This window comes from Aquarana catesbeiana, linkage group LG12 (assembly GCF_042186555.1).
Source record: "Aquarana catesbeiana isolate 2022-GZ linkage group LG12, ASM4218655v1, whole genome shotgun sequence".
Taxonomy (NCBI): Eukaryota; Metazoa; Chordata; class Amphibia; order Anura; family Ranidae; genus Aquarana; species Aquarana catesbeiana.
This window is the reverse complement of record NC_133335.1, coordinates 224,293,914-224,314,576: the sequence shown is the minus strand read 5'-3', so window position 1 is coordinate 224,314,576 and position 20,663 is coordinate 224,293,914. Positions and strand designations below refer to the sequence as shown.

Here is a 20,663-nt window from a genome sequence, read left to right as displayed (position 1 = left end):
CAAAAAAAAATCATAGTCGATCACATTCAGGCCGCATCACAAGTATTGAACTTGAAATAACCGCCAGAAAATCATTTTCTAGGGTTTCAAAAATTTGGCTGTCACCCAATGACAGAATAGAAGATAGATAGATAGATAGATAGATAGATAGATAGATAGATAGATAGATAGATAGATAGATAGATAGATAGATAGATAGATAGATAGATAGACTGACCTTCCGTCCCATCAGGCTCGGCCTGCTCTTCCCTTGGTTTTTGCTTGAATTTCATATTACCATAATGCATAACGGCACCGGTTAACTTGTAGATTCCGACCTTCTCCTCAGGTGTGAAGCCCAGAATATCAATAGCGCTCTACAATTCCACATACAGAAAATAAATAAAACCTGGTTCTGGAAATCTGACCCCCCCCTTTATCAGAATGTCTGTGACAATGCCACAGAATAATATTAGGCCCCTTTCCTGGTCTCCTTACATCTGTGGCCATCAGCTCCTCGGTGTCATCAATGCTCGCCACAGAGATCTCACCCTGACTGACGTACGGAAAGTCATACGGGTTTGTTGTAATCAACAGCATGTCTAAAATTGTACACAATTACAAATATTTGATTCCAATAATGAATAGCAGAGCTTTATTTCAGTCATTGACAGTTGTGATAAAATTCAGAATGTTCTACACAAACATGGAAATGCCATTTCCGTCACGTGCACGCAATTATGACACAGTAAAATTTTGTCTGTGGACGGTTCCTCTCTCCACCATCATGCAGCGTTCCCTGACCCGTCGTCTACTCACCAATCAGTTCCGGCTTTTTGTTAGACAGGATCTGGTAGAAGATGTGATAACTTCTCTCAGCCTGGAGCTGAAAGGTGACCCTGGACTTCTCCAGCAGATCTGTAGTAAGGGAGAGGTTTGGATGCTACAGCTTTCCCATATGTTACTGGTTTAATACATCAAATTACTCACTAATTCTAAATTGCTGCCAGACCAAGATACTCACAAGTTTCGATATCTGCGGAAGCCAGTTTTCCAGTGGTGCCAAAGTGAATACGGATGAATTTGCCCTGTTTGGTGACACAATACATCCACACATTAGTCATGAAAGCAGCATACGTATCCCTCCAAAAAAAAAAACCAATGTATACATTACAGGTGGCAGAAGTGGGCCAAGGGCAATGATAACTGTTATTCTAAGAGTGTCTTAGAGTTTGGTGACAACATTTCAGTTTTGTTGCAGCTCACATAAAAAATCAATCATGATCATCGTCCAATCTAGCAAAACCCAAAACCATTCCCTAGCCATATCTTAACAGAATCCAATACCTACCTATCAATAACAACAAACTAATGTCTAACCAAAAAGAAACTCAACCGAACCCCAAACCATAATCCAGCTCAATCCTTAACCCTAACTCTAGCAATAACCTTTACCCGACTTCTAGCCATAACCTAACCCAAATCCCTACCCTAACTCAGTGCCTTAATATAACTCAATTTAATGCCTAACCTTAACTTTACCCAAACACCTTACCCAACCCAGCACCAAATTATAAGAGTAACCCATGTAAGTGGCTAGTCATAGTTCCAACAAAACTCTAGTCATAACCCTAAGTCAACCCTTAACCATAACCTTAACCAACCCAGCCACTATCCACAAACTGGACTAATCTGTGGATTAATCTTAACCCATAACCCTAACCCATCTTATTCCCTAACCTTAATTTCAACCCAACCTCTAGCCATAAACCTAAACAAGGCCCTAATCATAACCCCAACCCATTACAAACTCTCACCACAACCCTAATCCAACCCTTAATTATAATAGTAACCCAACTACCAAATACAACCCTAGCCCTAACACCAAACCCTAACTAAAACCATAACCTGAACCCAAAGCAACCCCTAACCATCGCCCTAACCCAATCCCCAACCATAACTTGAATCCATACCCTAATTATAGCTCTAACTCAACCTCTAACCATAACCCAAACCAACCCATGATCCAAACCTAATTTGCGCAATAACCCTAGCCCTAATCTGTGAGTTAATGCTAATTGTAAACCTTTACATTTTCCCTAATGATGCAGCCTAATCCCTGGGGGTCATGACTCTGAGCTAACTGAGCTATTTACAACTAGTCATTAAGTTTTGCACAATATAAATATTTGCAGCTTCATATAAAGAAGACACAGGTAGATAAAACTCACGAAACGGGATGAATTATCATTCCTGATAGTCTTGGCATTGCCGAAGGCCTCCAGCAGAGGGTTGGCCTGGATGATTTGGTCCTCTAGGGTGCCCTACACAGAAAAGAATACAATTAATTAGAGGAATAGGTGGTCTTTAAAAATGAGCCTATCTTCCTCATTTAATTCGCAGGGTGTTTGACTGATCCTTTTTAAAATTCGAGAAACCTGAATTTGGCAGCCAATCCCACTGAAGTGCATGGGGGTTGGGGGCGAATCTTGATAATAATTTCAGCCCGTTTTTAAGGCTAATAGGCCACAGTTTAAAAGGGAGAGATGAGGCAGGTTAGATCTTGAAATAAACATTTCAGTGTAATAATTAGCAGGAGCACAGAGCACCAGAATCGGCTGCAAACTCTGAGGAACAAAGCAGAATTTACCTTGCAGCAAACAATGAAAATTTGGAGCTGACGTCGAGCAGCGGAAACATTGTGTGGCACCTGTACAGTGCTGAAGCACCGTAATAAGCCAGGTGAGTTTGCTGGTAATAGTGCTGTGACAGACCTAATCAAGACAGGTGCTTTTGAAGGGGACTGCAGGGTAGCCCCTTGCCTACTGACTATGGACCCTGTCTTTTGAGGGGGCTCTATTCTTGGGAGGTGTGTGCCTGGGGGACCCTTGGAGTAGTCTTGCTTCAGATACGGGTCCATGTCTCCCCGAAACACACAGACTCTGGGAACCTAGGACCTGGATACAGATTTTGGGCCTTTGTGCCCAAACCAGCAGTGGTTGCTTTAAACTGTGAGACTTATAGCAGATGTTAATATAATTAGCTCAAAACAACCTGATGCTGGGGTCTCCTGTTATAATCTGTTTACTAAGGTGTCTTTCTCCCATAGTATAATTTCCCCATTGTGTGCCACCTAGGTGTGAATTCTCATTGTTAATTAAGTCATCTATTGTTTCTCTCTGTCTGCTAATCTCTTAGAGATTTGGACATCCTTACTGGGGAACTGGTGCCAAACGATCTGGGTGGGCACTTAGGCTTGTCTAGGTGACTAGTTAGCTCACTGGATCCACCACTAACTCATCCCTAGTCTTTATCCATCAATCCTTGATCTTTGCTGTCAGTTTTGATGCAAGCAGTAATTGGTGGACCTGTCATAACTGTCCTATGGTAGGATCCATACATTGTATATACATTATATAACATGTATACTGTACCTTCATCCCACCTGTGGATTCCTTCTTTTTCACCTCACCCACAGCTGCAATTGTTGCAAAGTACTGGATGACGCGTTTTGTGTTAACAGTCTTCCCAGCACCGGATTCTCCACTGCCGAACAGAACAACATTGTATTAAGGTAAAGAGAAAACCTGCAGCTTTACCTGTTCATGACCGGGGCTATCCTTTGTGACCACAGTTCCTCAGCCGGAAGGCTTTAAATGGCTTTAGCTATTAGCGCCGTCAGTGTGGCATGCATTTCAGATTTAAAATGTTTATAGAATGAGCATTTTCTACTTAATAACTAGTACGTTACAGAATTAGTGAAAGGTTATTCTTATATTATACTTAATAAGTAATAGATACGCACGTGATGAGGATAGACTGGTTCTCACGATCTGGAGGACAGAATAGAAGGACAGTTCTGTTATAATGTAACAATATCAATTCCATCAGAGATACTCAGGGGTGGACTGATAACTCATGGGGCCCCCGGGCAATAGGAGATTATGGGGCCCCCAGGCAATCAGAAATTATGGGGCCACACAGTATACACACACACAGTATACAATCACACAGTATACACATACATGTACACACAGTATACACAGACAGATGTAAAAAAACCCACAGATTTATACATACTGTCCCTGGTTTTACTGAGGTTAGCAACCCTGATGGGGCCCCCTAGTGGCCCAGGGCCCTCGGGCAGTGCCCGAGTGGCTCAATGGTCAGTCCGCCCCTGGAGATACTGTATCTATATAATGTAACCATACATCAGAAATATCTATATAATATAACCATACAGTACATCAGAGATGTCTAGAAGATTCAATCAGAGATATCTATATTATGTAACCATACATCAGAGATGTCTAGAAAATTCAATCAAAAAAATCTATATAGTGTAACCATACATCAGAGATATCTATATAATGTAACCATACATCAGAGATGTCTAGAATCTCCAATCAGAGATATCTATATAATGTAACCAACATAGGCATGCACACAGGGTGTGCCAGGTCTGCCTGAGCACACCTTATCACCCTGTGCAGTGCCTATTTCCCTGGCTTCCTGGTGCCCCCTGTCTCCCCCCCGAAGTACTGCCAGCCGAAACAACCCCTGCAGCAGCTGGCGGGAGAGGAGGGAAGCTGGTAGCACTGCGGGGGTTGTTTCAGGATGGAGAGTAGGCGAAGGGGCTTGTAAATATTGTATTTACCGACCCCTTCCTTTTCTGAATGAACACAGGGAGCGATCTGTACCAGTCACTTCTGTGTTCATTCTTAACTGAAGCCTAGTAATCTATGCTTACTATGCTTCAGTTTATGAATGAGCAGGAAGCCACTAAGCACAGAGCACTTCCCATTAGTTCACTGTCCAGTGAAGCTGAGGCTGCAGAGAAAGGGACTGTGCTGAGTTTCCAGGTCTGCTCACCTGCTGTGCCCATTAATAATGGTTTCCTACGAGCCCTGTGTTGAGTTTCCAAGTAAGTACACCTGCTGTGCCCATTATGAGGGGTTCCCATTATCCTCGTACTGAGTTTCCAGGTGTGTACACCTGCTGTGCCCAATATGAAGGGTTCCCACCATCCCTGTTCTTAGTTTCCAGGTCTGCTCAGCTGCTGTGCCCATTATGAGGGGTCCCCACCATCCAAGCGCTGAGTTTCTGTGTCTGTACACCTGCTGTGCCCATAATGAAGGGTTCCCACCATCCCTGTGCTGAGTTCCTGGGTTTGCACATCTGCTTTGCCCGTTATGAGGGCTCCCATCATCCTTGTACTGAGTTTCTTGCCCTGCCCACCTACTGTGTCCATTAGGATGGGTTCCTACCATCCTTGCACTGAGTTCTGAGCTTCATCTACCTGCTGTGTCCACTATGAGGGTTCCCACCATTCTTTTGCTGAGTTCCCGGCTCTACCCACCCACCTACTGTGCCCATTATGAGGGGTTCCCACCATACGAATTCTTGGGACATGGGACCCTTTTTTTCTTACAATAAACATATAACTAATTTTTGTTTTCTGCTTCTATCTGCATTTCGACTCACCAGTCAGCATGAACTGATAGGCATTGTCAGAGATGGTGAAGATGTGGGGTGGAGCCTCCTGTCGCTTCTTGCCACGGTAGGCATTAACCACCTCAGGGTTGTAGACAGGCAGCCACTTGTAGGGGTTCACGGTAACACAGAACAGACCAGAATATGTCTGAAATAACATATTTTAGATATTTGTTAATTACATCTGTGAGTTGAGCATGTCTGAGAGGTATTGTAAATCGGATCCTATAAATGTGTATTATTATTATAGTATTATTAAAATGGAACTAAACCTTCCTAAGAGTCCCATAGGACTCCTATCCTTTTGATCAGTAATGACACAAGCCATTTAATGGTTTGACATTTTAGTTGAGAGCACAAACAACTGTAACAGTTATTATTCATGGCATGCTTTCAATATACAGTAACAGTACCTGTTATGGCAAAACCGTTAAATCACAGGGTTTAGTTCTGCTTTAAGTACTCAGGCAGATTCAATAAACATGCTCATGTGCTGAAGGTTTGAAGACCTTCCAGCTCCTGAGTTGGCTTCATCAGGTCCAACTCACATGGCCTACAAATGTAACCATAAGTCTGCTGAAGTATAAAAGTGGAACTGTCAGTAATTTACAAATCTGCATAAATCAATTCCAGACATGTCATAATATACAGCGACTGCCATCCATGAGCTCCAGTTAGGGACTTTGACTAGGCTGATATGATGTCGTCAGGGGCCATAATGCAGGGTCAGGAAATCAGGAAAATACTGCATTATGGCCAATAGGATGAGCCAACAATCCTAAAAAATAAATGTATTAGGCACATTTTAGTCATTATTTGTGGCGGCCAGGGTCCACTTTAATGAGTTGCCGCAAGCAGCCATTAGGCGAAGCGAGCGGATAATGTGATCTCACTGTCATCTACAGTCATTTCTGAGACGTTGGATTTGTATGTGTCAGCCAGGTGATATTTGGGCTGGTTACGTCATTTTTTCACATTTGTTATAGACAGAGGTACACAGAGTTTTCACACTTTATGACCACGTGAGAACGCTGGCCATCTGGCGAGGAACGGTAAGTAGGAACTTACATAGATCATCCAAGCTTTATAACGATCCTTCAGATTGTACAATACAGCCGGCTCGTTCAGGTGAGTCAACATCGCCATGTCCTCAATCTTATCGAACTTGGGAGGATTCATGGGGAAGACATTTTCTGGTTTCACTGTGACCGTCTGATGTGTAAAAAAGAAAAGAGAGAGATTGGGGGATGGAGAAGGAGAAAAGGGGGGGAAGAGAGAGTGATGAGGGGGAAAAGGAGAGCGAGAGAAAGGGAGAGCGGGGGGAGGGAAAGGAGAGAAAGAGAAAGAATACAAGGGAGGGCAAGGGAGAGAGAGGAAGGAAGAGTGAGGGAGAAATGGGGGCAAGGGAGACAGAGGAAGGAAGAGTGAGGGAGAAACAGGGGCAAGGGAGAGAGAGGAAGGGAGAGTGAGGGAGAAACGGGGCAAGGGAGAGAGAGGCAGGAAGAGTGAGGGAGAAACGGGGGCAAGGGAGAGAGAGGAAGGGAGAGTGAGGGAGAAACAGGGGCAAGGGAGAGAGAGGAAGGGAGAGTGAGGGAGAAACGGGGCAAGGGAGAGAGAGGAAGGAAGAGTGAGGGAGAAACGGGGGCAAGGGAGAGAGAGGAAGGGAGAGTGAGGGAGAAACGGGGCAAGGGAGAGAGAGGAAGGAAGAGTGAGGGAGAAATGGGGGCAAGGGAGAGAGAGAAAGGAAGAGGAAGAGTGAGGGAGAAACGGGGGAAGGGAGAGAGAGGAAGGAAGAGTGAGGGAGAAACAGGGGCAAGGGAGAGAGAGAAAGGAAGAGGAAGAGTGAGGGAGAAACGGGGGCAAGGGAGAGAGAGGAAGAAAGAGGAAGAGTGAGGGAGAAACGGGGCAAGGGAGAGAGAGGAAGGGAGAGTGAGGGAGAAACAGGGGCAAGGGAGAGAGAGAAAGGAAGAGTGAGGGAGAAACGGGGGCAAGGGAGAGAGGAGGGAAAAGTGAGGGAGAAACGGGGCAAGGGAGAGAGAGGAAGGAAGAGTGAGGGAGAAACGGGGGCAAGGAAGAGAGGAAGGAAGAGTGAGGGAGAAAAGGTGGCAAGGGAGAGAGAGGAAGGGAGAGTGTGGGAGAAACAGGGCAAGGGAGAGAGAGGAAGGAAGAGTGAGGGAGAAATGGGGGCAAGGGAGAGAGAGAAAGGAAGAGGAAGAGTGAGGGAGAAACGGGGGCAAGGGAGAGAGAGGAAGGAAGAGTGAGGGAGAAACAGGGGCAAGGGAGAGAGAGAAAGGAAGAGGAAGAGTGAGGGAGAAACGGGGGCAAGGGAGAGAGAGGAAGGAAGAGGAAGAGTGAGGGAGAAACGGGGGCAAGGGAGAGAGAGGAAGGGAGAGTGAGGGAGAAACGGGGGCAAGGGAGAGAGAGGAAGGGAGAGTGAGGGAGAAACAGGGGCAAGGGAGAGAGAGGAAGGGAGAGTGAGGGAGAAACGGGGGCAAGAGAGAGAGGAAGGAAGAGTGAGGGAGAAAAGGTGGCAAGGGAGAGAGAGGAAGGGAAAAATGGGGGAAAGGGACATAGAGAGGAAGGAACGACAAAGGAGATAATAAGGGAAGGCGAGGGAGAGAGAGGAATGGAGGGCAAGTAGAGAGAGGAACGGAGGGCAAGGGAGAGAGAAAAAGGGAAGGCAAGAGAGAGTGAGGAAGGAAGAGTGACAGTGAGAGGGAAAGGGAAGGTGAGGGAGAGAGATAAAGGGAGGGCAGGGGGTAGAGAAAAAGGGAGGACAAGGGAGAAGGAAAAACGGAGGGCAAGGGGGAGAGAAAAAAGGAGAAAGAGAAAGGAAGGGAAAGGGAGAGATAGGAAGGGCGGGCAAGGGAGGACAAGGGAGAAAGAGGAGGGAAGGGCAAGATGGAGAGAGGAAGGGAGGACAAGTGAGAGAGAGGAGGAGAGGGTGAGAAAGACAGAGGAAGGGAAGACAAGGGAGGGAGAGGAATGGAGGACAAGGGAGAGAGAGAGGAAGGGAGGGAAAGGGTGAGAGAGGAAGGGAGGGCAAGGGAAAGAGAAAGGGAAGACAAGGGAGAGAGGGGAGCGGAGGACGAGAAAGAGAAGAAGGGAGGACAAGGAAAAAAGAAGAAAGGAGGACAAGGGAGAGAGAAAGGAAAGGAGGGCAAGGGAGAGAGAGGAAGGGAGGGCAAGGGGAGAGAGAAAGGGAAGACAAGGGAGAGAGGGGAGGGGAGGGCAAGAGAGAGAAAGGGAGGGCAGGGGGTAGGTAGAAAAGCAAGGCAGGGAGTAGAGGGAAAGGGAGAATGTGGAGGAGAGACAAAGAGGGTGGATGAAAGAGAGAGTGGAATGATAGAGAGAAAGAGAGCAGGGGAGGACAAGGAAAAAAGAAGAAAGGAGCACAAGGGAGAGAGAAAGGAAAGGAGGGCAAGGGAGAGAGAGGAAGGGAGGGCAAGGGGAGAGAGAAAGGGAAGACAAGGGAGAGAGAGGAGGGGAGGGCAAGAGAGAGAAAGGGAGGGCAGGGGGGTAGGTAGAAAAGCAAGGCAGGGAGTAGAATGAAAGGGAGAATGTGGAGGAGAGACAAAGAGGGTGGATGAAAGAGAGAGTGGAATGATAGAGAGAAAGAGAGCAGGGGAGGGAGAGAGTGGGAATAAGAGGGCGAAGGAAGAGGGGGTAGTGGGAAAGAGGGAAGGGAGAGGGGGGGGGGGAAGAATGGAGAGAGAGAGAAAACATGGGTTGGGGGAGTAGAAGAGTGAGAGATAGACAAATGCGGAGGGTGGGAATAGAGGGGGCAAAGGAAGGGGGGAGAGAGGAGGAGAAAGGGGAGAGAGGATAAGGGGAGATAGAGAGAGGGTGTGGGGTGGGGGTGGTTGAGATAGTGAGAGAGATGATACAAGACCTCTCAGAAACATTTGTAACAATTTGACTGTATAGTATCAGAAATAGAAGAATAAAGGAAGAGCTGGAGGACAGCAGGACAGACCAAATTCTGTAGATAACACAATTAAACTGGCATCAGATCTGATCATTCAGCTTGTCCTGCCCCCACCGAGTACTTACTGGCATCAAGGTATTAAAAACCAATGCAACATTTATACCTCCCAGCCATTCATATTAAATTATATTTCTTTTTAACTTTGAAGCCAAATATGTCTTTAATAGGAAGCAAACAGATCCGTTTTTCTTCTCTATTCAACAGACAGCTGGTCAGGATTTTCCAGAAACCTCCTCTGCACTGGTGTGGTTAGCTTCTGCCTCATACAGGTCGGGTCAGGTTACATGCAGACTATGGTATAAGGTCTTTCTCAACCTTTTAAGCCCAGAGGAAAGGTAGGGAGCTCTTTCTAAAACCACTTCATCAGGGTCAGTGGTAAAATTCCCCTTACATTGGTGGTAGGTAGGAAAGATGCCATTACATTGGTGGTCAGAATATCCACCCCCCCCTTACAGACAGCTAATAGGATCACTGGTGTCATGCCATGCTGCTGGCTTTGCAAGTGGTGTTGACCCTGAAACTATGTAGGCACTATCAAGTGGGAGGTCATTCAGCCACAACTCAAGGAACTCCTAGCAACCTCTGGAGGAACCCTAGGGTTCCATGAAACCCTGGTTGAGAACAGCTGTCATAAACAGTAAGCAATTTATTTGAACAGAAAAGGATGCTGTTGACCCTGAATATGCAATTTACCAAAGTTGGTACTTCATTAAACTGGTCAGTGCAGAAGACATTTCTATAATGAATACTGGGTGACATACAGCATTAGTGGCATCCAGCCTCACCTACCTTGCCTTCCTCAGTTTCCACAGTGGTTTTTCCAGCCTCAGAGCTTTTAATCTTTCCCTTGACGTAGTCCACATTGGGGTCAGTGACAAAGCAATAGGTCTTGGCATCGAACGGTTGGTTCTGGGCCTCGATCCGCTCTCTTTCAGGCTTTCGGAGAAAAGGAGCCGCAACCCCGAAGGCCATCATCTCCTGTTCACTCATGGTGGCAGCTGGAAGAGAGGGAGTGAGGGAGGGTGAAAAGGTTCTAAGATATACAGAGGCATAGGCATACAGAATGAGACTCCTAAATGTCATTGCTCTAGGACCCTTAAGTGTCAGTGTATCTTTGTTCTGGACCACAAATGTCCACGTGTCATATGTGCAGCAAGTCTCAATGTTCTAGGACCCCAAGTGTCAGTGTTTCATTAATCTGGGGGACCTGCGTGTCATTTTTCTGAACCCTCAAGTGTCAGTGTGTCTTTGTTCCACCAGAAAGTATCAGAGTGTCATTGTAATGGGACCTCCAGGTTTCAGAGTGCGTCATTGTTTTGAAACACCAAACTGTATGTTAGTAAGTACACACCCAAGTGCTCTGTCGTTATAAGAGACCTAATCCGGTGTCTGTACATTGTCTCATTTGTGTTCATTCGGATACCCCCAAAGATCAGTGTGTCACTGTTCTGGGCCCCCAAGTGTCAGTGTTATGCTGCTGGGACTCCCAGGTGTCATTGTTTTGGATCCCCCAGAGTCAGCACACCATTGTTCATTGACTCCCTTTGTCAGTGTGTGATTTTTCTGGGACCTTCAAATGTCAGCGTCATTGTTCTGGGACCCCCAGATGTCAGCATATCTATGTTTTGTGACCGCCAAGTGCCAGTGCCATTGTTCTGAACTACCAGTGTTAGTGTATCATTGTTTTAGGAACCCCCCCCCCCCCAGTGTTTGTGTGTCATTGCTCTTGGACCCCGAAATATCAGTGTGTCATTGTCCTGAGACCTCCAACTACCGATATGTCATTGTTTTGGCATCCCAGTGTCAGGGTGTCCATGTTCTGAGGCCCCAAAGTGTTTATTTGCTCTGAACCCCCGGTGTCAGTGTGTCATTGTTTTGGATTCCCCCAAGTGTTTGTGTGTCATTGTTCGGGACCCCAAGTGTCAGTTTGTGATTGTTTCTGTACCCTCAAGACTCAGGGTGTCTATGTCCTTGGACCTCCAGTTATAAGTATTTCATTGTTCTGGGACCACCAAGTGTCAGTGTGGCAATATTCTGGAACCTCCAAATATCAGTGTGTATGTGTTCTAGGACCCCCAAGTGTCAGTGTTTCATTGTTCTGGAACCCCCACGTCTCAGTGTGTCAATGTTTTGCTGACCTCCAACTGTCAGTATGTAATTGTTCTGATATTCACATGACACTAACTAGCATAATACGCTCACAAACCCAACACACCAGGATAAAGCTGGCCATGTGTGGGCTGAATGAAAAAAAGTCTATTCATACAAATGAGGTGGATGGAGGAATCACCCTGTTGGGACAGCTCCCACTACTGTCAAAATACATTGATCAGCGCCTCTGATCGAGAAAGGTTTTCCAATTTCCAAATGGTTATTTGATCAACTTCTTTCAGATAGTCATCCCTGCAAACCAGCTGAATTTCAATCAGTGTATGGTCCGCTTAACCACTTCCCCTATGTCCTTGGGTTTCAGTGGTTCCACCAGAGTCATGGCTACAGTCATTACCCTGGTATGTTTTTTAGAGCTGGCGATGCTCCATAACGTAAAATGATCTGAGAAGCTATACACCCGCTGGATCACTTTGACATGTGGCGTAAGGTGGTCTTCCCCACCCCTTTTCTGCCGCCTTACCGGGCTCTCCCATTCCAACGGGGAAGTCGTTTGGGGGGGGAGGGGGGGCACACCATAGTGATGAATGAGGAACTTCCTCTATCATCTCTATGGAGTATGAAACCTGAAGCTGCATGAATTTTGTCACTTCCCATTTCAGTTTGTTGCTTACCAGTAGCTAACCGGCTTGTAAAGCATCTGATCAACTCCATCTTGGTTTGACCAGAGGCTTTTGAGGGCAGAGCCCTTGGCGCTGATCGAGAGAAAAATTTCCAACAGGCTGGTTGTACACAAGTTAATTGATAGAGCGACTTGTATAAAACCAGCCTGCCCATACATGAATTGAAATTCGGCCGGTCCCTGCTACACTGGCCAAATTTTGCTCCATGTATTACCGGGTTTAGGCTGGTTCTAGAACTCCAAATGAAAATTCTTAGAAAAAGTCTTGGACCCCTTTCACACTGGGGCGGCGGCCGAGTTCGCGGTAAAGCGCTGCTGGTTTTAGAGGGGATTTACCGCTGTTTAAGAGGAGCTTTTAGGCCGCTAGTGGGGCGCTTTTAAGAAGGGGTTAAAAACTCCCACATTGCGACGCTTCCGAAGTGGCTAAAAAGAGCTGCCCATCCATTCCAATGGGCAGGGCGTTTTGGGAGCGCTAAATACAGCACTCCCAACCCGCCCCAAGGATGGTGCTTGCAGGATTTTTCAGAACGTCCCGCAAGCACACCGCCCGAGTGTGAAAAGACACACTGGAATGAATAGGAGGCACGTTTCAGGCGCTTAAAGGGGTTGTAAAGGTACGTGTTTTTTTACCTTAATGCATCCTCTGCATTAAGGTGAAAAAACACCTGTCAGTGACCAGACCCCCAGCCCCCCCGTTTTACTTACCTGAACCCTCGAACTTGTCCCACTGGGTTGCGCTCTCTCTCTGGCCGGGGTTCTTGGCTCTTGATTGGATAGACTGATAGCAGCACAGCCATTGGCTCCCGCTGCTGTCAATCAAATCCAGTGACGCAGGCGCCGGGGGGCAGGGCGGAGTTCTGCATTCAGCGTCTATTGATGCCGCATGCTGGACCTGGGAGCGCGCCCTCTCCCAGGGGGTTATCTGATGTGGGGAGAAGCCGCGAGAGCCGCCGAAGGACCCCAGAAGAGTAGGTTCGGGGCCACTCTGTGCAAAACGAGCTGCACAGTGGAGGTAAGTATGAAGTATTTGTAAATTTTTTTTTTAAAAACCCGAACCTTTAGTGTCACTTTAACAGAGGCTAAATCGCCTGAAAACCGACCCAGGGTTGGAGTCTTAGAAAAATTCATAAGAAAATGCTCAAAATGCTCTCTGAACATTTGTTTGTCATTTAAAACATCTTGTTTGCTTTTATATTTGAATATGTAATGAATGGACTGAACGAAAACCACATAAATTGTTATGCCCCGTACACACGGTCGGATTTTCCGACGGAAAATGTGTGATAGGACCTTGTTGTCGGAAATTCCGACCGTGTGTAGGCTCCATCACACATTTTCCATCGGATTTTCCAACACACAAAGTTTGAGAGCAAAATCCGTTGTCGGAAATTCCGATCGTGTGTACACAAATCCGACGGACAAAGTGCCACTCATGCTCAGAATAAATAAAGAGATGAAAGCTATTGGCCACTGCCCCGTTTATAGTCCCGACGTACGTGTCTTACATCACCGCGTTCAGAACGATCGGATTTTCCGACAACTTTGTCCGACCGTGTGTATGCAACACAAGTTTGAGCCAACATCCGACGGAAAAAATCCTAGGATTTTGTTGTCGGAATGTCCGAACAAAGCCCGACCGTGTGTACGGGGCATTAGAAATTTGTTTGCTCATGAAAATTTTTCTTCCATCCAGCTCCAGCTATCATCATCTCGGCCGGTTAAGCAGGAACCAGTCGAAATTTGAACTATTAATGGGCAGGCTGAATTGTACCAAGTTCATTGATTGATCAACTTGGGTATGACCAGTCTGCTGGATTCTCTTGCGATTAACGCTGGCGGCTCCTGAAGCCGATAGAGATAATCACTGTCTTCTCCCAGTAGGGACACTTCCTCCGCCTCCGCGCCGGGAGCAGACAATTGCTCGGCAGGAAGGGTTCCCCTATCAGCACTGTTTGAGATGATGGGTGGAATCGTGCAGGAAAGAAATTTGTGTCTTGCCAGACTCAGAATCTTCTTTTCCCAAGAACTTCTGTTGGAAATTCTACCCATCTATGGCTAGCTTAACTCCTTGGTGCTGAGCACATGCAAATATGCGGCCTCTCAGTGGCCAGGCCTTGGCGCTAGACATGTGCATGACGAAAAAAATGTGTTTTAGTTTAGTTTCAATTCGTCAATATAGTTATTAAGTTTCCCTTTAATTTGGTTGACTCGTTCAATTTGTATTCAGGATTCGTATTCAGAATGCATATTCGTAATTTGCTTTATGTATTTTTTGAATTTTCTTCGAATTTACAGATTTTTTCAATTCGAAATGCTCGAAATGATAAATTTCGAATCAGTTGAATCGAAAATTTTAGATTTTTTTTTTTTCGATTCGAATGCGGCAAAGTGAACAAACAAAAGAAAAATCTTCATCAAAAGATTACAATGAAACTCTTTAACTGCTTCAGCCCTGGAAGATTTGGCTGCTCAATGACCGGGCCACTTTTTAACTGACATTTGTGCGGTCGTGCGACGCTGTACCCAAACAAAGTTGACGTCCTTTTTTTCCCGCAAATAGAGCTTTCTTTTGGTGGTATTGGATCACCTCTGCGTTTGTTTGTTTTTTAACTATAAACAAAAGAAGAGCGTCAATTTTGAAAAAAAACACAATATCTTTTACTTTTTGCTATAATAAATATCCCACATTTTTAATAAAAAAAAACCTATTTTTTTCCTCATTTTAGGCCGATATATATTCTTCTACATATTTTTGGTAAAAAAAAAACCGCAATAAGCGTATATTGATTGGTTTGTGCAAAAGTTGTAGCGTCTACAAAATTAGTGGATAGATTTATGGCACTTTTATTATTATTATTTTTTTTTTTACTAGTAGTGGTAGCAATCAGGATTTTTATCTGGACTGCGGCATTATGGCGGACACATCGGACACTTTTGACACATTTTTGAAACCAATGACAATTATACAGCGATCAGTGCTATAAAAAAAGCACTGATTACTGTGTAAATGTCACTGGCAGGGAAGGGGTGATCAAGGGGTTAACTGTGTTCCCTAACTGTGGGGGGATGGGACTGTCTAGGAGGAGAGAGAGAGATCAGTGTTCATACATAGTATGAACACACGATCTATCTCCTCTCCCCTGAAAGAACCGGGATCTGTGTGTTTACACACACAGATCCCGGTGCTCGCTCTGTCACCAGCGATCGTGGGAGCCCGACAGTCGTCGTGCCCGCCAGGCACTCGCACCGGTTTCGGGCACACGCTGCGGGCGCGTGCGCCCCTAGTGGCCAAAAGGCGAAGCAACGTAAGGTAGCGTCGTTTCGCCCCATCCGTGTCATTCTGCCACAGTAAAGCTGTAGCGGCTTCTCGGCAAGTGGTTAAATCATCTTTGGCTTAACAAAAACAGCATTGTTTCAAAATGGTACACAGACAGTCTTTGATTTCAGAAATATGATTACAGTTCGAATTCGACTGGAATTCGATGTAAAATTCGATTCAAATTTCAATTTGAATTTCAGAAATTCAGAATTTTGGTTTGTAATTCGGAGCATTTGGTAAACTTAGTTTATACTGTAATTCGATAATTCAGACATATCCGAAACTCTGAATACTGAAAATTTGTCCGAATATTTATTAAAAACTAACCGCACATGTCTACTTGGTGGTGAGTGGCCGCATAGTTGCGTGCAATAGCAGCAATAGAGCTGTTCCGGGAGCGAGCGCCCTGCGCGCTCACGGCACAGTTACTGGCGGCTAACTGAAAGCTCTTGTTCGCATCTTGCGATTGGGAGCTTTCCATGTATGTGACCGTGATTGGCTGTCTTAGCGGTCACATGGCGATAAGCCCCACCCCGCCTCCCAGCATTCTAAACCCCTTCAAGGGCCAGCATGCACCGGCTTTAAGGGTCAAAGCTCTGTGAATTAGGCCAATTGCATGTTAATCTGTGCAAACACCAGCCAATAGATTTTGGCTTTATTTACAAAAGAAATCCCTTCCCTACAAAACCGTTCGGAACTCTCTATCTTTCCAAAACAATCAAACAATCAAACACTATTCAGGGCACACAGTGTGATGTAAGTGTGAGGCGAGTCCTCATGGAGGGAAATCAGCTTCCAGAACTGTATAATCTTCCTGTGCAGAGAGAAGGACGGCTGTCTGCTACATGTCATCACAGTCATTAAAAAAATCACTTACCTTAATTATCCAATCCACAGCTAAGAAATACAGACGGGACCCTGAGAGAGAAGAGAGGGAACACTTCAGAGAGGGACGGGGGGACGGGGGGGGGGGGGTGATACAGAGAAAATCCCCTACCTGGACTCACCCCTTGTCCTGTATTGTCCTTTAACCCCAGTCATGTTACCCCCCCCCCCCCCCCTTCTAAAATAATGTCTTTATTGATTGTATTCGGTTCTGCCAATAAAATGTATTTTTTTATTTTAAGTGGAGAGAGACATGGGGGGGGGGGGGGGTGAGGAAGACAGAAACAAAAAATCAAAGAGGGAGAGAGGTGAGAGAAGAGAGCAGGGGGAGAAAAGAGAGAGACAGGAGGATAGAGAAGGGTGGAAGGGAGAGAAGGAGGAGAGAGAGGAGAGGGTGAGAGAAGAGAGCAGGTGGAGAGAAGGGAGAGACAGAAAGAAGGAGGAAGGGACAGTGAAAGAGAGAGGAGAGGAGGGAGGAGAGCAGGAGGAGAAAAGAGAGAGACAGGAGGAGAGAGAAGTTGGGAAAGGAGAGAGGTGAGAGAAGAGAGCAGGGGGAGAAAAAAGAGACAGGAGGAGAGAGAAGGGGGGAAGGGAGAGGAGGAGAGAGAAGAGGGGTGAGAGAAGAGAGCAGGGGGAGAGAAGAGAGAGAAAGGGGAAGGAAGAGGAGGAGAGAAGAGAGGGGTGAGAGAAGAGAGCAGGGGGAGAAAAAAGAGAGACAGGAGGAGAGAGAAGGGGGAAGGGAGAGGAGGAGAGAGAGTAGAGGGGTGAAAGAAGAGAGCAGGGAGAGAAAAGAGAGAGACAGGAGGAGAGAGAAGGGGGGAAGGGAGAGGAGGTGAGAGAGTAGAGGGGTGAGAGAAGAGAGCAGGGGGAGAAAAGAGAGAGACAGGAGGAGAGAGAAGGGGGAGGGGAGATGAGGAGAGAGGAGAGGGGTGAGAGAAGAGATCAGGGGGAGAAAAGAGAGAGACAGGAGGAGAGAGAAGGGGGAAGGGAGAGGAGAAGAGAGAGGAGAGGGGTGAGAGAAGAGAGCAGGTGGGGAGAAGGGAGAGACAGAAAGAAGTAGGAAGGGAGAGTGAAAGAGAGAGGAGAAGGGGGGAGGTGTAAGAGAAGAGAGCAGGGGGAGAAGAGAGAAAGACAGGAGGAGAGAGCCAGGCAGAAGGGGGGGGGGGGAGGAGGAGAAAGACAGAAGGAAGGAGGAAGAGAAAGTGAAAGAGAGAGGAGAAGGGGGGAGGTGTAAGAGAAGAGAGCAGGGGGAGAAGAGAGAAAGACAGGAGGAGAGAGCCAGGCAGAAGGGGGGGGGGGGGGGGAGGAGGAGAAAGACAGAAAGAAGGAGAAAGAGAGAGTGAAAGAGAGAGGAGAAGCAAGGGGGGGGGGAGAAGGGGGAAGAAAGAGGAGAGGGGTGGGAGAAGAGAGAGGCAGAAATAAAAGGGGGGAATAGAAGAGAGAATGACAAAAGGAATGAGGAGAAGAGAGTGAAAGAAAGAGGAGAAGAGAGAAGGGGGAGAAAAAAGAGAGAACAGAGGGGTGAGAGAAGAGAGCACAGGGGGAGAAGGGAGGTGACAGGAGTAGAGAGACAGAAGGAAGGGGGGAAGAGAAGTTTGACAGAGGAGGAGGAGGAGGAGAGAAGGGGGTGGAGAGAGGTAAGAGAAGAGAGCAGGGGGAGAGAAGAGAGAGACAGGAGGAGAGCGACAGAGAAAGGGAGGGAAGAGAAGAGAAAGGGGAGGAGAGCGACAGAAAAGAGGAAGAGAGAGTGAAAGAGAGAGAAGGGGAAGAAAAGAGAGGAGAGGGGTGAGAAGAGAGAGAAGAGAGCAGGTGGAGAGAAGAGGGAGACAGGGCGAGAGAGACCAAAAGAAGGGGGGAGAAGAGAGAGAGGAGGAGAGCAACAGAAAAGAGGAAGAGAGAGAAAGGGGAAGAAGAGAGAGAGGAGGAAAGCAACAGAAAGGAGGAAGAGAGAGAGAACGGGGGGAGAGAAGGAGAAGGGGGAGAGGAGACCGAAAGGAGAGTGGGTGAAGGGGAGAGTGGGAGAAAGAGAGAGGAGAGCGCGAGAGGAGAAGAGGGAGAGAAGGGGGGTGAGAGAAAGAGAGAGTAGAAGAGTGGGTAGAGAGGGAAGGAAGAGGGCGACAGAAAGAGGGGGAGAATGTGAAAGAGACAAAAGAGAAGGGGAATAGAGGAGGGAGAGATAGAAGAAGAGAGGAAAGAAGGGGGAGACAGAGGAGGGGGAGTAAAGAGTGAGAGGCGAGGGGGAGAGAGGATAAGACGGAGAGGAGAGAAGGGGTATAGAGGAGATGGAGATTACAAAAAGCAAACACTGACAACCCAATTTGTGTTAGCGGTGAAAGAGATTGTAGTCAGTTAAGCCGGATATGACAAATGTAACCAGCCTGCTGGCAGATCTTTGCATCCGTCATTCCCATCAGTGATTGCTTCCTCCCTGAAGTTGGTGCTGCACACATTGGTTCTATTAGGATAGGTCCATCTTGAAGTGGAGTTGGATATCTGCAAGAATATGCCCCCTTAGCTCAGGTCTAGGTTTCCCAAATTACTTACTGTATGGCGCAGTGCAGGCAGCCCCCAGGGACGGCCTTAATGGCCTTTTATAATGGCCAACAATAATCCTTTGGTTGATCCCCCGTCTATAATTGGAATTGGATCCGGCTGCTCCTGGGTTTCTTTTTTCTTAACAACTTAAATATAGCAGTGATGTCTTGTCTGTATTCTGTTTCCGGCTCGGGACTTGGCCGAGGCACACAATAAGGATGGTCACCTCCTCCTCACATGAGATCTGGCTGCAGGACAGGTGGGCATCATCTGCCCCGTCCTGAGATCCCAGAAATGCTGCTGGAGAACTACAACACCCAGCATGCTCTAGTCAGATAACATCCATCTCCATATTTTAAAGTTCATTAGGCAACACACTGACAAAGAAATGAAAAGTGTAGATGCCCCCTCTATGTCTAGAGTCCCTCTATGTCTAGACAGAAAATCACGTGACACGTCCACCACTATGTGCCACGGATCTGTGTTAGCCACTATTTCAGGCACAATAATGCCAAGCATTGGTCTTGTATAGAATTAATGAACAAGAAGTAAGATGTGTGTCAGAAAATACTGTCCCATGGACATCACCACTTAAAGTGGACCTATCAGTAACTTTGCAAATCTGCATGAATATGTTGCCCCAGTTCATGATGCTCTGTGCCTACTACCATGCCAACTGGGCTGTAATTCGGAATGATGCAGCCACAGTTTCTCTCACTCTCCTTGGCTGTTAGTGAGCCATTTCAGGGAGAGGGGTAAGAGAGACATGGGATGTCATGGCAGGCCCCAGGATGCAAAGGACACAGAGTTTTGACTGCTGTGAAGCCTGGGAGGAAAAAGAGACTGCTGGGAGTCACTTGTGTAGCACCCTCTAGTGTGCTAGAATGGTAGTGTAGGAAAATTTAGCTTGGCTCAGGGCCAAGCCCAGGCTGTGAATCTGGGTCAGGGTTTAGTGACTCAGGGCTGGGTGACTCAACCTAGCAGCTTCTCTGGTGCTTCCCCCTGTTTTCTGGAACATTGGAGCATGTTCTTGACAGTGCCGGGACAAGGTTATCTAGAGCCCAGGGTGAACACACACCCCCCCCCAAGATGTATGAGCATTATGTGTCAGCAAACATCCCCTCTTCCCCCAAAAAAGAAATCGAGCACCAATCTGCATGCTTATCCCCTAAGCATAACCCCCCCTCCCCCCCAGACAAATCTGCCCCCTGCTGAAATCCAATTCCCAGCAGGGATCGTTGCTCCCCCAGCTCAAATCCTCTCATTTTCCATATGCCCCCAGCACAAATCCACCCTGCCCCCCCCCCCCCCACGAAAAAATACCCCCTACCTAGTACAAATCTTGCAACCTCCAATTTCCTCTGTGAGCACAAATCCACTCTCCCCACTCCAAATTCCCCTCCCAGCACAAATTCTTCCCAATCCCCAATCCTAGCACAAATCCATCCTAAATTTCCCCTGCTAGCACAAATACCCCCAATCATCCCTGCTAGCACATATCCTCCACCCCCCCCCCCCAAAAAAAAATCCTCTCCTAGCACAAATCCCCTCCTACTGTCTTACCTTTTCTAGCACAAATCCCCCCCAAAATTCCCCCTCCTAGCACAAATCACCCCCCCCCATCCTCCCTTCCAACACAAATCCCCTCAAATCACCACTCCTAGCACACCTCC

General features: G+C 46.9%; 1 protein-coding gene across 2 annotated transcripts in view; it reads right to left on the bottom strand.

The window, feature by feature from the left end:
- The window catches only part of LOC141113583 (myosin-3), a 72,432-nt gene extending 53,325 nt beyond the window's left edge, over positions 1-19,107 (bottom strand). Inside the window, exons 1-12 of one of the 2 annotated variants that reach the window (XM_073606778.1) lie at positions 19,000-19,107; positions 16,448-16,488; positions 10,250-10,458; positions 6,541-6,684; positions 5,464-5,620; positions 3,785-3,812; positions 3,414-3,525; positions 2,211-2,303; positions 1,004-1,067; positions 799-897; positions 478-581; positions 218-356 (exon numbers count right to left, since the gene is read on the bottom strand). In XM_073606778.1, the coding sequence (XP_073462879.1) occupies positions 218-356; positions 478-581; positions 799-897; positions 1,004-1,067; positions 2,211-2,303; positions 3,414-3,525; positions 3,785-3,812; positions 5,464-5,620; positions 6,541-6,684; positions 10,250-10,450 (1,141 nt within the window). In that variant the 5' untranslated portion in view covers positions 10,451-10,458; positions 16,448-16,488; positions 19,000-19,107. Of the gene's footprint in view, positions 1-217; positions 357-477; positions 582-798; positions 898-1,003; positions 1,068-2,210; positions 2,304-3,413; positions 3,526-3,784; positions 3,813-5,463; positions 5,621-6,540; positions 6,685-10,249; positions 10,459-16,447; positions 16,489-18,833; positions 18,853-18,999 lie in introns of those variants that run through there. The other variant, XM_073606779.1, reaches the window with a different exon arrangement.
- Positions 19,108-20,663: the final 1,556 nt, after the last annotated feature.